The sequence below is a fragment of the Pezoporus wallicus genome, unplaced genomic scaffold (genome assembly GCF_028554395.1).
Source record: "Pezoporus wallicus isolate ANWC-B61680 ecotype Strahan unplaced genomic scaffold, APGP_CSIRO_Pwel_v1 scaffold_7402, whole genome shotgun sequence".
Classification (NCBI taxonomy): Eukaryota; Metazoa; Chordata; class Aves; order Psittaciformes; family Psittacidae; genus Pezoporus; species Pezoporus wallicus.
In genome coordinates this window covers 1,014,693-1,029,347 of record NW_026641037.1, presented here as the reverse complement: position 1 = coordinate 1,029,347, position 14,655 = coordinate 1,014,693, and the positions used below count along the sequence as shown (strand labels likewise).

General features: G+C 38.8%; 2 protein-coding genes across 3 annotated transcripts in view; one reads left to right on the top strand and one right to left on the bottom strand.

Moving 5' to 3' along the window:
• IFT80 (intraflagellar transport 80) overlaps window positions 1-5,041 on the bottom strand; it is a 52,955-nt gene extending 47,914 nt beyond the window's left edge. Inside the window, exons 1-2 of the mRNA XM_057421802.1 lie at window positions 5,006-5,041; window positions 4,009-4,234 (exon numbers count right to left, since the gene is read on the bottom strand). Coding sequence (XP_057277785.1) covers window positions 4,009-4,234; window positions 5,006-5,038 — 259 coding nt within the window. The 5' untranslated portion in view covers window positions 5,039-5,041. The remainder of the gene's footprint in view (window positions 1-4,008; window positions 4,235-5,005) is intronic.
• Window positions 5,042-7,896: 2,855 nt separating this feature from the next.
• Window positions 7,897-14,655, top strand: part of SMC4 (structural maintenance of chromosomes 4) — a 38,194-nt gene continuing 31,435 nt past the window's right edge. The window contains exons 1-5 of one of the 2 annotated variants that reach the window (XM_057421800.1): window positions 7,897-8,551; window positions 9,152-9,342; window positions 10,482-10,660; window positions 11,268-11,459; window positions 13,154-13,330. In XM_057421800.1, coding sequence (XP_057277783.1) covers window positions 9,213-9,342; window positions 10,482-10,660; window positions 11,268-11,459; window positions 13,154-13,330 — 678 coding nt within the window. In that variant the 5' untranslated portion in view covers window positions 7,897-8,551; window positions 9,152-9,212. Of the gene's footprint in view, window positions 8,552-9,130; window positions 9,343-10,481; window positions 10,661-11,267; window positions 11,460-13,153; window positions 13,331-14,655 lie in introns of those variants that run through there. The other variant, XM_057421801.1, reaches the window with a different exon arrangement.

The following is a 14,655-nucleotide window of genomic DNA, read 5'->3' as shown; positions in this document are numbered from 1 at the left end:
TGTAATGAGAACACCACAACTTGAAGGGCCTACATTTGTAAAAACAAAAATAAACAAAACTCCAAAACAAACAAACAAAAAACCACCAAAAAACCAACCAACCAAAAAGAAAAAAAAAAACAACAAAAAGAACCCACCCCCAAAGCCTCAAAACAGCCACTGCAATAAATTTGGCAAAGTTAGCCAAAACAGTTTATGCTGCATCCAATCAAGAAACAGTTGCACTAAAAGAAAGTGGAATTAATCAAGCTGAATTAAGCTGATCTACAAAAGCTGGACAATGACAGAATTGACAGACTCTCAAGTGCAGATCAATTCTAACAGAGAAGTAACTACATGGTCACTTACAAGTTTCACAGAATTTTTTTCTCATTCTGTATTTATGTTGTTTTTTTTTTACTGTTAAGAGGAGACAGCATTTTTCCTGACCTTCCTCTCACTATGTCTTGTAGCTAAAATCTTTATGAAGTACTTCAGCATTAGCTAGAATCCTAGGATGGTAAGTTTAGGTTAGACAAAAACAGTTTGTTAGAAGTTATAAGCAAATGAACACAAAAGTCTTACTGAGGAAAACTCAGATCAGCACTAAGGCACTAGTTTAGAATTTGTTGGTCATGTGAAACTAAAGTCTTGAATGGCAAAAAAACCCCTCCAAACATCAAGCTAAACTCCAAGAACTTTAAATCTCTGCCACAGACTCATGTCACTTAAAGTAATCCAACTGCTACTACTTAATTGCAAAGTTCTTAATACATCCTGGAAAAGATTCCGGGCCTATCTATTCATGAATCTTTATTCCTAAACTGTAGCTCTCTGTTGCAGTTTCACTTAATCCATTTACCAGTAAGCATTCATACCTGACATTACACTTAGGAACTGGTATCTTACCTAATTTGCACTGGGTTCACATCTAGACTAAAGTACTTCCAAATATGCAGCTCCTGCAATGTGCTAATTTTTGAATGCATCTGAAAAAAAAATCAACTTTCAACCTCTCTAAATACATTTGTGAATATGATTTATTTTCCTTACATATTTTAGTGATATTAAAAAAGGTCACCCAGCAGAATTTTAAGTTTTTTTCTTCATTAATGTAGTAGTAGCCCATACATTTTTCCTCACTCAACCGTCAAAGCATTATTCAAGCAGAACATTAAATGCTAGCATACTATTTTGATAACACTAGAAAACTGACAGAATAAATTAACAGAAGACCTGACTCACTACAGTTGCTCTTTTGCTCGCTATTTGCACATACAATTTAGAACTTTACAGCACCAGGATATTAGAAATACAAATGTGAAAACTGAAAAAGGAGGAAAAAAGCAAGGAATTAAGAGCACCAGTTGACCTACCAAAATCCTTCTGCCCCATGTTTATCATTGAAGGGAAAAGTATACAAATTCTGTAGAAATCAGCTCAGTTAATCTTGATCCTTGACTGACTTTCTGAAGATTATCTTTTTTTAGGCAAATTCTGCCCCCATCCCACAGCATAATACTATAATGCATGCAAATATTAACTGATGCAAATGAATCATCCTTTCAGCTTTCACAAAAGCTTCCACTTCCACCTTAAAAGCTCTAAAAGCAATACTTCATTACACCCAGATGCCTAAAATGCATAGTAAAGTTCAGCACCAAGTATTGCAAAAATTACTTTACTTGGTTCCCTCCCTACCTAAGAAACAACAGGGAGCCAACTTTCAGACATTGACCAAAAGATCTCCTGCTTTTGTTTTGTAAGTTCAATTCATTTATTCCTTGGAAAGTAATAAATATCTTGAAGAATTCTTGGCCTCCACTCAGTGAACTGAACTCTCCTAATTTTTAAGTGCAAGTATTGCCAAAAGTTAGAGAAATCTCAAAAATTTCCTGCAAGGAATGAACTTCTTTTACCTTTTTCAATATATACATACATATTTAAATATAACTCTCTGTTAAAAGTTGAAATGTAACTTTCAATATATTGAAATAACTCTCTCCATCCATATGGAAAACAATGCCGGATGCATCAGCTAGAGACTGCTACTGCTCAGTAACAAACCTTCTGGTCCCCATCAAGCTCACTCTGAAGCTAGCCAAGAGCTTCCATTTAGTTCCCCTTAACAAAAAAAAAAAAAACAAACCCACAAACCATACTAGACCCACAAATTCAAGATTCTGGCCAAAACATGGGCAAAAGTTAGCTGGAAATTCTCCACTAATTCCATTAAAACTATCAATAGGTCCCTGGGAAAGCTATCAACCAGTCACAGGCAGATGGCCATTATTATCCTGATGGAAACACTCTACAACAATTGACCATGACCTGATCAGCCTGAAAGAGCTGGCAGAGATTTAGAGCAACATATTGCTTTAAGTTCACCAAAACTCCCATCACTACCATTTCTATAGAAGTATCACTCAAACACCAACATCTTTGACCCCTGACAAAAAGAGCATAAACTATGTTTAGTATGTTTTATGTTCTGTAGCACATAATTAGCTCCAGACAATTTAACTGACTTACTCTGAAACCTCCAATAGCATTATCAACCCAATAAACCAAAGGTATAAAAAATTAGGATCAGCGTAAAGACTGTCCAACTTCTGCAAGCAAGTCATGAAGCTCTTCCAAGTCCCCTGTACCCCAAGATCTTGGATGTTACGCATGAAAAGTATCAGCAATCATTCACAAACTAACACACTAAGCCCATCAGCAAGTTCTTGCAAGTGGACTGTCAATCAAGCACTCCAAGGCTACATCAGGGATTTGTTCCTTAGCAGAGCTTTTAACCCAATGCAATTTTTATAACAAGGTCAATGTAAACCAGGAGATTTCATAAAGGATCAAATTGGTAGATTTGGTAGTTTCAGGAAGAAAGGTTCATCTGAACTACAGCGTTTCCACATTGTAAATTCTTTGTAACAGGAATAAAAAGGTGGGGGGCATTAGGAAAATTTATTGTTAACATTATTTTTCATATTTTGTTTAAATAAAGAATGAGATGAAGAAGAGGAGGCTCCAAATGTGGCAGGTTTTTTTTTTGTTGTTAAGGGGGGGGGGGGGGGGGGGGGGGAACCCAAAAAACAAAAGGGAAAACATGCACAGAAAATTCCTGATGGCATGGAACATAATCACCATTACAGTACTAAGGAGATGAACTCTGACCATAACAGTATGGACTTGGACTGCTTCATAATTAATATAAACCAGTAATAAAACCAGTTATTAAGATTTCTTCACTTAACTGGGGACAGGAATATATCTGCTTCCATGCAGGAATAAAAATTTAACAATATGCAATTTGAGTAAAATCAATTCCTAGTCTCTTTGGGGAGGAAGAAAAAAACCCAAACAATCATTAAACCTTCTTGTCCCAACTCCCTTCCACAAAACCATATCCATACACTGGAATACAGCAGCTTCTATACTGGATTACCTAGTTCAGTATTAGTACACTAGTATATTGAACAAATAGCAGCATACTAAATCTACACATATATATACACATCTGCTAGTACAGTGGGCATATGTACTGGTCTTACTGTATTACTGACAACAGTCATAACTAGATGCTTTGGAGGGATATTCAAGACTCTTGCTCTTGAAATATGTCCAAGAAATTGCCTACATTGATATTAAACATCATGGTTAAGCCAGTTCAGTCACTTGGTCATAAGTCTTCCTAACCACAACTGCTCTGGTATCTATGTAGACATGCAGTACAGACATATTTAAAGCTACTGGTTTGTGAAATTGAAAAAAAGATGATAGAAATTGATGTTACATTAAAAATGACTTATCTGCTGACAGAGGTATGTTTGATAAGGCTGTACTGGAGAAAATTACAGTAATAAAATGCATTAAAATCAAAGCAGTTATTAGTTTTACACCAGTAGAACTGGTGCATAGGTGTTTGAGGTTGCTTTATTGCAAATTATTTAACTGCAAATAACTTTGCATGTATTTGAGTGACATAAGAACAAAATGGTATGAAATTATAAATATTTTAAATTGACTTACCATCAGAGCTTGTTAGAACAAAGCTCTCAGCATGGGACTGCTTCTTCCCACCTATGCTTCTGGGAAACCAGTGAAGATCTATGGGATAAATGTCATCCGGAAGTTTCACTAACCGAGTAGTCTCACGGGTTAAAAGGTTCCATTTCATTATTTGGTGATCATCACTGCAGGAATATAGCTCGTCAGCTGTAGTCCATCCCACACAGCTCACTAATTCTTTATGTTTAATTTTATTAAGGAAATCTGAATATTTTTATTATTAAAAATAAATTTATAAAATAACTCATGTAGGCTATACACAACTGACGGAACGGTACTGGAAAGTTATTTTGATAAGATTACATGGAATGTTTGATATTTAAAATATGATTCTTCATTCTTTCTTTGTTCTTTGGTGTCAAGAAAAGAGCTGCTAGACACTCAGCAAAAATGAAGCTAACTATAATGTAAAATATAATTCTTATTACGATGCATACTTATTGAAACACAGCTGAAATGTTGGGTTATAACTCTAGAATGGTGTTAGTGCACAATGAATGTGCAAAACATCCAACTGTAATTCAAATGTGTCAGTTTGTTAACATCACATCATATATAGTTGACACATCTGATTTATTAGCAGGAAAATTATAATTTTGTTTACATCTGCTACATGCATGCCTATTACAAGGAAGCAGATATATCACTATTCCTGTCTGGGAAATATTTTAACTTATCACTACAAAAAAAGAAGGTAAAGAAAATCTTGAAAATTTCTAGCAAAACACTGATAGTTTCTCAAGGGAAGGTATTACTTTAAGAGTGTTCAACAGCTCTTTAAATGCTGCCTTTAAAGGCTGCACTGAATGGCAAGGTGAAGAAAAGAACAAAATATAAAGCCATTTGCACTTTACAAATATTGTACTATTACACCTATGATAAAGAAATCCTTTCTGGAAAAGTCTATTCAGAATTAACATGCTGTTCTATGGTTTGTTCTGAGACAAAGGATATGTTTTGGTTCCTTTAAAAGTGAAATCTTCAGTCGCATTTCAGTTGTAGAGCGCTAAAAGAGATGTAAATATAACTGCAATAAAATAAAGCAAACATATATATATGTAGCCAAAAATAAAAAGGAAGATACACCAAAATTGAGTATTACATTAGTACTGTGAAAAAATAAGCATCAAACCACGCCTGAGTTTAAAGGGAATTCTGTTTGTACAATACCTAACTGTATATTTATCTGATTGCTTAGTATAAACATATTAGATAAAGTCCAAGTGATGCTAGGAACTTATTGCTAAAACGTTAGAGGTTGAAACACTTAAGTTCTCTTGTGCCGATATACAGCCGCTGAGGTAAGTATTTTCCTTTCAAAGACAAGAGCAAAACTTTATTACAATTTTTGAAAACGGCTTCAACACTGTTAACCTGAAGGGCCAAACAGTCACCCTTAAGGCGCACAGCTCACCCGCTGTCATCACAGCTACATTCATCATAACCCCTCTTAGAGCGTACTACATACAACTCTGCCACAAGTTCATCAGCAGGTTAGCTGAAGGCATTCGCTGGCAGTTTTAAAACAGATGGAGCCATAACGAGGAGTTACTCTGACACTGTGCGCCTGGCTCGGCTTCTCCCAGCCTCACAGTCCGGCGGTCCCCCGGTCGCAGACGATAGCCCCACGCCGCCTTCCTCCTCTCAGCTGTTTCCCCTCCGGAGTAGAGAGAGATGGCGGGCGGTTGGCGGAGCAAGAGTTTGCTGCCTACGGGGCGGCTGTGAGGGAACCGCAAGTCCTCCAGCCTCATCTGCGTCCCCACACCCAAGGCACAGCCCCTTGACACCACACAGACGGCAAAGCCTGCTCCCCGGCCGTGCCGGCATCCCCTTCTCCCTCAAAGTTTCCATCTTCTCAAACGGCTAATCTGCTAACCCCGCTCTTTCTTCAGGGGAGAACCAGGGTCCGTTCCCTCAGGGCCGTCCGGAGTCAGGGGTCGGGACTCCCCCGCCCTTACCTCGCAGCCTAGAGCAATCTCTTCTCTCTGCCCAGCCCAGCCCTCTTCCCACGCCCAGAGGGGGTCACGGCTCCGGACCCTCTCGCCCACTGCGGCAGTGAGTCAGACCTGCCGACCGCCAGCCTCCCCCGACGGCAATGGGAGGGGGCCCACCGCCGCTCCCCCAGCCCGTCTTTACCTGCGCCGGCAGCGAGAGGGAGAGCACAGAGCGGCAAGGACCGCTGAGGTAGCAACCGGCTCCCAAGCCCTAGCGACTTTCGAGCTAATCCCGCCTTCTTCTCCGTCCCGCGACGCCACAAGAGCGCCCAGGCCAAGGCGGCGACTACCCGCTCCCCCCGCAGCCAAGCGGCTCCGTCTCTATGGCTACTTCCCGCGAGACTTCCTCTTCCTCCCACCGCCACCTCACGGGCCCTTCCCGACCAGGTGACAGGGCTGGGTGTTGTCCGCGCCGCCCGTTAATTCATAAGGCTTTGAACCCGCCGCGTCCCCATAATTTTCAACTATTTTTCTTATTATTAGTTAACTTTTTTAAACTTATTTCAGTAGCAGCACCGCCACGCCGCTGCTCTGCCCCACCACCTCACCGCCAGTTGCCGAGCAACCAGGCGCCGCCCACTGACCTACTTCTAAAATTAAACCCTTTGCACGTGGGGTGAGCAGGGCCGCTGTCACCTTCGGCCGCGAGTCTCCCTGCTCTGTTCCCCACAAGAAACGAGCCGCTCCCCGCGGCGAACGGGGTTTGTTTTACTTTCTCATCCCGCCCAGCCCATCCGCGCAGTAACGGAAAACAAGATGGCGGGAGAGCGGGGCTTTTTTCCTCCTTTCAAACCCGCGGGAGCCCGGCCTCCTCCCTTCCCAGCATGCCCCGCGCTTTTCTAACGAATTTCGGTTCGAGTTCGCCGTTTGGGCGCCATTTTCGAGTGTGGAAGTCGCCGAGCTGCGGTAGCAGCTGGAGTCGCCCGTGTTGCCACAGCCTGCAGCATTGCTGGGGCCGGGAGGCGCCAGCCCTCAAAGGTACCAGCTCCGCGGGATGTACTCGGCGCGTAGGGCTTCGGGCAGGAGTGTCGGCAGTTCGCCTGAGGGCAGGTGGAGTTGGGGGCTTCATCCGCTGTAAGCAGGGCGGCGGAGACGTCCTCAGGGCGCTTCCCTGGTCAGGGGGTGCTGTGGGGGAGAGTAGGGGGGTGGCCGGGTCTGCCCAGCGCCTTATTTTTTCATCTTTTCTCCTCGCCTTAGGGGAGCGAAAGGTGGCGGCACCCCTTCTCTCCGGGCCCGGGCAGTGGGGCGGGGGTTGCCCCTCCGAGTGCTCTTCCTCCCGAGGGGCTTGGGCTGCCCGGTGGCCGGTCGGTCCCCGCGTTGGCGGGGCACGGTGCCCGGCGTATCCGTTCTGGCTGGTTTCGGCAGATGGGTTTGAGGAGGGAGGATGAGAGGGTCTTCTGTAGCCCATGGGAGAGATCTCCGGGTTTCCCGCTGTGGCCTTATGGACCACGGGGGACCGTGAATCAGAGCCCCATTTCGGACGGGGAAGTACAGGAGTACGTTTCGGCAGCAGTGAGGCCCGATTTTAATCTGTTTACAAAGCAGGGACCCTTCTATAAATAGGTCTGCCTGCTCCTTTTATGCTTGAAATATGAGAGAGAAATTTTAAGAAAGCCCGTGGCAACTTGAAAAAGACCGCGATAAGCCTGCAGTTGGACTCCTTTAATTAACGAATGGACTAAAAAAAAAACCCGAAAACTTTTCGCAGACATGGGTTATCGGTATTATATTTAATCTGCTGTTAATAAGGACCCCTTTCTGTGCGTCTCTGACTCTCTTTCACCATCTCCGTAACAAAAAAGGCACTTGGCAGGAGATCGTCGAGAGATGCCTTAACAAACACCTTTGAGCTGACTCGGGGGAGGGGCTGGGCACGAATTTGTTAAATTTGTTAGAGTATGTGGCAGCTAATTTATCGCGATTTAAAAGCTGAGATCGAGTAGTTATGCTTGTTCATTCTGCTGAAGTATTCTCGGGGGGAAGGGTTGGTAAGGTAAATAGGTCTATATTGCACAATTCTGTTGGAGTGGAGCAGTTTTTGAAAAAAAAAAAAAAAAATCTGGTACTTTGAGAGGCTGTAATTGTCCGAGACAGCCATTGCGGAACACTTCTTAACAGGGGCATAGACTCAAATTGCCTTAAAATGAGTTCTTTCTCTCATTTCCCCCCCTCCCCCATTGTCCCAAATGAAGGACTCTCATGAGAGTGTGGGTTGGGGGTAGGTCTGAAAACGTCAAATGATTGGCACCAATTGTAAGATGACTTTCTAACCACGTCAGTTTTTTATCTTGTGAGAAGTAAACTTTCTCATGTCTGTTTTTCTGCGAACTAACTTCGCCACTTGCTGCAATTTAAACTCTTTGGAGAGAGTTTCATTCTTACAGTCGTCTGTCTTCTCATCGGCTGCTTTCTATTTATACTTTCTGGGAGCTGTGCTTAAGTGCCAGCTGATGAACTTTTGTAATGTTTCGTTCTTGATCAGTTAACTTTAACATCACAGCTAGATTAAGGTACTTTGTTTTCCTTTCTCTGCTAAATGTTAATTGCTAGCAGTAGTGATTGTGTTATATTTTGTGAAATTAGTGTGTTGATTTAAACTGTTTGAGTCAAGTCTTTGTTATAATTATACAGGTCTTTTTGTTTATCTATCGATATATATAAGAAATATATAGTCAGCGTGGACTGTTAAAAGTAAAATGTGTGTCAGGCCTGAAATGTGTGTGTGAAGAATGCTTCTAGGAGAGTATGATTATATGGCTACTCAGTTTGTTATTTTGCAAATGTGTCTTTAACTCTTTTGCCCCCAGCATCACGGTTGCTTTCTCTGAGCATGGAACACGGTTGTATGATGTTTCAGTAGGTAGATTGATGCTGTTCCTATAGATAAGTGTTGGTGTGTTGTTTTGGGAGGGGTGATGTAACTTAAAGTATATCATTATGAGGCAAATCTTGATTTTTTTTTTTGTTGTTGCAAATTTGGATTTTTGTCTTCAAAATACCTCTAGTCTTTAGTTTCTAAATTAGTCCAACATCTGGGCAAACATGTAGGTATATTCCTTAGGGAATTGTCATTCAATGCTTAGATCACGGGGTTTTCTTATTTATGTTAGCAAAGGAGATAGATTCCTTCAGTAGTCTTGCTTGCTTGGAGTGGAACAGCCAACAGAGATCATGCCAAGCAAGAGCACCAGACCCTCTACAGCAGCCCATCAGAAAGGCAGAGAGCCCTTAGAGGAGTCCACCAGTGACATGGAAGTGGAAAACGAAGGCAGCAGAAAGCTTGGCGAAATACCTCCACTAGGTAGGTTTGAATATTGTGGTTCTGATGATGTGTAAACTTGATGATAGTGCCTGTTAAGCAACAAGGTTCAGTTGAATCTGCCAACTCTTCCAGGTAGGATTTGCTCTTTTCTTTTAGAAAGGAATGTTGAAAGCCTTGACTCCTGGCAAGTTTTAACTGCTTTTAAACTGCTAAAGAGGGCTTGCAAAGAGTTACTGTGTTTGGACCAGTGATTTAGTACAAGTGCAAAAGCCATTTGGAGACTTTCTCCTAATAAAGCCTATCTTATATTCCTGATCTGTAACATTGTCCTTAAGTTTGTGGTACAACAGCAGGATTTTTAAAATTTATATGCAGCCAATGGTATGGGATTTCTTGGAATGGAATAAATGTCAAGTTTATTTACTTAACTCTTAAAATGATTTGACTTTCTTTTTCATGAAGCAGTGTATTTTCTTGGGTTTCCTGAATTTTTTCCTGAAAATGTCTGGAAAAAACAGTGCTGTGTGTCTTTTTAGGTAACCAGATGTGCAATTATTAAAGCAAGGTATTTGACAGATAGATTGATATGTTGAAGCTGGTGGCAAAACCTACTGTCTGTTTGAAGAAAAAGTTGCCAGTGACTGTTGAAAAGCTGCTTTCCTTACAACTAACTGATATCCAGGGGGCTAGTTTGTTTTCGTAACAAACTTCCTGTCTTTGCAGAGTAGTTGTGCTGTCATTACAGCTTTCAGAGCATTGTGCAGCGATCCCCAAATCTTGCAGAGTAACTTGTGAGCATGCTTAAAATGTGGCTTTGCACTTATTAATTAGAAAGACTTTGCCTGTTTCAGATTTGTAGGCTTATTGTGACGGTTGTAGCTATTGCAATTGCAGAGTGCCTATTAAAGTGTGTTAGAATACGAATTACATAATGAAAGAAAAAAACCACTAGTGCATTGATGGGACATCTTAAGTATCTTTTCTTAAAGAGTCAGTTCATGGAAAGAAGAATTACAATTCTGTTTAGCTCACTTTAGTAGTTACAGGCAGAAGTATAGGCTTGGTTCATATAGAAATACTATTTGCTTTTCCAGTTGAATATTTTAAGAGGTGCGTAGTCATTGAAAGCTTACAGTATTTTATTTTCTTCCTTTCTGTTTGTTTCTGATGATTTTTAGCAGTGTCAAGCGAGGTGGTTGATAATCGAAGTTTAGAAGAGATTTTGAGTAGCATCCCTCCTCCCCCACCTCCAGTAGTGACCAATGAAGCTGGTGCTCCTCGTCTTATGATAACTCATATTGTAAACCAGAACTTCAAATCCTATGCAGGGGAGCAAACTTTGGGACCTTTTCATAAGGTATCTGTCATTTGCCTTAAGCATTTTTTTAAATGAAGGTAAGACTTCACTCTGTGTTAGTATTCCTTTCTGTATTTTCATGTAAGCTTGCCTCAAAATACCTAAAAAATATTTAAATTTTAGAGTTACTTATATAGTGTTATCCTAAATTTTCATCATGGGACAGTAAAGAAGACAGTTAAGTGCAACTTTGTGATACTGTACAATTGTAATTTGTCACTAAGCCTTAAAAAAGCAGAATTTCTCTTTATTTCATTTATTGGAGAACTTTTAGGGGTGTGTTTTGAAGACTGAGAATATTTTTTAATGCCCACAAGAGGCTTACGTGGCTAATCATGAAACTTTTCTTGCAAACATGCTTGCTAAATGCAGTATTGCTTTGAGTTAACAAGTTAAATCTTAGAAAGCTGAGTTGAGGTGTGCGGGGTTTTTATTAAATAAGTTGTGCTGCTTTACCTTTGGCAGTAAAAACTAAGCTATCAAATAGTCTGCAGTTTCATGTGCTAGGAATAATTGTGTTTTGAACTGTTCATAAATTAAATGGGTGATGTACAATGGCCAGGATCTATTTTCCTTTCAATATTACTTTTTCCCTTTTATTATGCAGCGTTTTTCATGTATTATTGGGCCAAATGGTAGTGGAAAATCCAATATCATCGATTCGATGCTTTTTGTGTTTGGGTATCGAGCACAAAAAATCAGATCCAAAAAACTCTCTGTGCTGATCCATAATTCTGATGAACATACAGATATCCAGAGTTGTTCTGTGGAAATCCACTTCCAAAAGATCATTGACAAGGTATGTATGCTTCTATTCAGAGCAGTGGAGACTTTTTTTTCTTTAAGGATTTGAAAGTTTTTACCATTTGATCATTTCAGTTTGAGTTAGGGAAAACTTCATAGCATGATTAGCTTACTTTTGGGATATAAAACAGGAAATCAAAGTTCATTTGCTTAAAATATTCCTCTCTTGAGTAGTGCAGCTCTTAAAATATTAAGCACTTTTTTATATTTTCTGCCAGACTAATATCTAGTACATGTGTTTTTATAACTATTTAGAAATATGTAATAATAATTTTAAAAAATAATTTTAAAGTTGTTCTCTCATTTGCCTCAAGTAAATAGAACTGATTTCTGGAATTAGTAGGACCCCTACAAATTTCTAAGTTTATGTTTGAAAATGTTATATATTCTTAAATTCATAATGCGAGCATATATTAAGAAATAAAACCTATTTAAGCAAAACTTTTCAAACCAAATAGAAACTAGTTTAGGTCATCTAAATTTAGAAAAATATAATGAATCTGAAGCTTTTATTTACACTTTATATACTTTTAATTTTTAAACAGATTTTTCATGGACCTCACATCCTACCACTAGGTTTTTTTGAACCTGATATTTTGTTTGAATAAAATAAAGTGTTGGCAAATTAAAAAAAAATTGCTTGCAACTTCAATGTATTGATAGATACTTGTGGACATTTATATTGATTTATTGCAATTAGAGTGCAAGGAATTTATCTTTATTTAAATTTAATTTTTGTGCACACATTCTGGCTGAAGTATCAGCTGTTGAATTTGGGATCAGTCAAAATAGTGGGAAATGTACACTAAAATATCAGAAATTGTGATGATAAATTTGCAATATATACAGCCTTTGAAGGAACTGTTTTAAAAGACAGATACAATTTTCTTTGACTTGATCCACATACATACATACCTTTTGCTTGTATTTATAATAATCAGATTCAAAAATTGTAATTTTTTTCCAGTGGACTTTGCTAATATCTAGAAGCTAAATTTATGATCTAAAAAACGTCTTCATATGCTAGATACCAACTAGATTATGCTCTTGGGGGTTAATCTGGGAAAGCGGTAGGCCAGTTTAAGTCTTTGCAAGAAGCATGCACTATAGTACCAGCTTTATTTTAGTTGCTTTGTAGGCAAGTCTATTTTGAAGCTGATGATGTCATATTTGTCACATCTTTAATGTTTTACTTTTTTATCCTTTACAGTTTCTCTTTAGAACTGCTCAGCTAAAAGTAATTCCTTTTCCTAGCACCATAAAAGAGGAGTTTAAAATGCAAACAGGAGTTAAGTCATTCAAGACTCCCTAATCTAAAATTTAGGGAACAGAATAGCACAGCCAGCTTAAATTTGTAGCAGGCCTTTTCCTTTGTGATATGAAGCAGTGGTAAAGGGAATAAATTAAGTATTTTCAGAGCAATAGATTGTATTAGAGGTGGGAAAAGCATAATATGAAGGCCATTCAATTTAAATTATTTGGGCTTTTTTTTTTTTGTCTGGCTCTCAAATTTTTTTTTAATTTTTTTTTTGATTTGCAGCTCTAAGACAGTTTCCACTTCTACTAGACCTGAGAGTGCAATTGACTTAAAACCCTAGCATTATAAAATTTTTGTGCTTAACTGTGAAATACGAGGTAAACCTGTGATACAGTAATTGTTTTTCTGGCTTTTGTTTTTCCTCAAAACAGGAAGGAGATGATTATGAAGTTATTCCTAACAGCAAATTTTGTGTATCTAGAACTGCCTATAGAGATAATTCTTCAGTCTACCACATCAATGGAAAGAAAACGACATTCAGAGATGTTGGTATTCTTCTTCGAAGCCATGGAATTGATCTGGACCATAACAGATTCTTAATTTTACAGGTTGGTGTATGAATAAAACTAATCTTAAATACAGCTGTTTTTCCAGTTATAGTTGTAAAAAATACCATCTAGGTTTTAAGTCTTGCACTTGAGGCCTTAAAGTACTCTAGCAGCACATCATGGTTTGCATGCTCTAATTAAGATGCGAATCATTATTTGCTGCTTTAGAAGTTTAAGGAAGAGAAACAGTTGAAGATATTAATATAAATTTTTCTATTAACAAATTTGTGTCCTGACGTGGATGAATAGAAGAGCTGTCATACTTGTTCCGCCCTAGCAGCACGTAAATATTGGTGTAGTAAAATAAACCTTAAACCCCAATATTATTGTGCTGCTTAAGCGTGGCAGAGATTCAGCAACTTGTTTATACTGTAGACAGAAGTGCAGCAATATTAACTTAAATCGTAATGATTCTACTGTTATCTATGGCTCTTGCATATATACATGATTTTACTGGAGAAGTATGTATATAAAAATCAGCTGTGCATAAAAATTTGAGTGCAAGAAGAAACACATGAAGTGTACTTATTGTTTACACTGGTTTAACAACTGTAGAAGACTCTTAGGAATTGCAGGTTTATAGGCAATTCAAGCTATGTTTTTAAAAGCTACAGTTTACAATCCGTACTGTAAAAATAATCTTAGAATTTGTCAATATCATTTATATTCATGTTTGACCTTAAAGTTGTAAGGCTTGTTGACATCTGTTTGCTGTTTAAAAAACTGGTTGAAGAGAACCATGCTGTTTTTATTTTTATTTTTTTTAATTTTTAAATAATAAAGGAGAATTTTGCTATGTGACAAACAACTACTTAAAATGTAAATTGAATTAAAGTACTTAATGGAAGTATTTAAATATTAATTCAGTTGAGTAACTGTATCTGTGATTACCTGTAATTATTTCACTAGTAACAGGTCAGAAATCTACTCTGAAGGTTCATAACCTAGAAAATTAGTGAGCAGTGGGAGCCTCCCAAGGTCTGAAATTTTTTAATAGAGTTTATTTTTGGCCTGTTTCTGTCAATGGAGCTTCCAGTTCCCCTCTTAAAAAAAAATAGAGTAAAATTCTAGCTAGGTCACTGTGCTTGCTTCACTTCCTTGAGCCTTTTTGTGCAGTCCTTTTTTTACAGTTACACCCACAAAAAGAGGATATATGTTTTGAAGTCTCCATGCTAGTTAATTATTATCTCCAACACTTTATTCGTGTATTTTCTGTTTCAAGATGGAATGAGAAGTACCTCCAACAAAGTAACTGTAGTAATACACTTTTTCTATACAGGTGTTCTTAAATGCCATTTCGGCAAAGTTTCTGAAAGGGAGAGAAT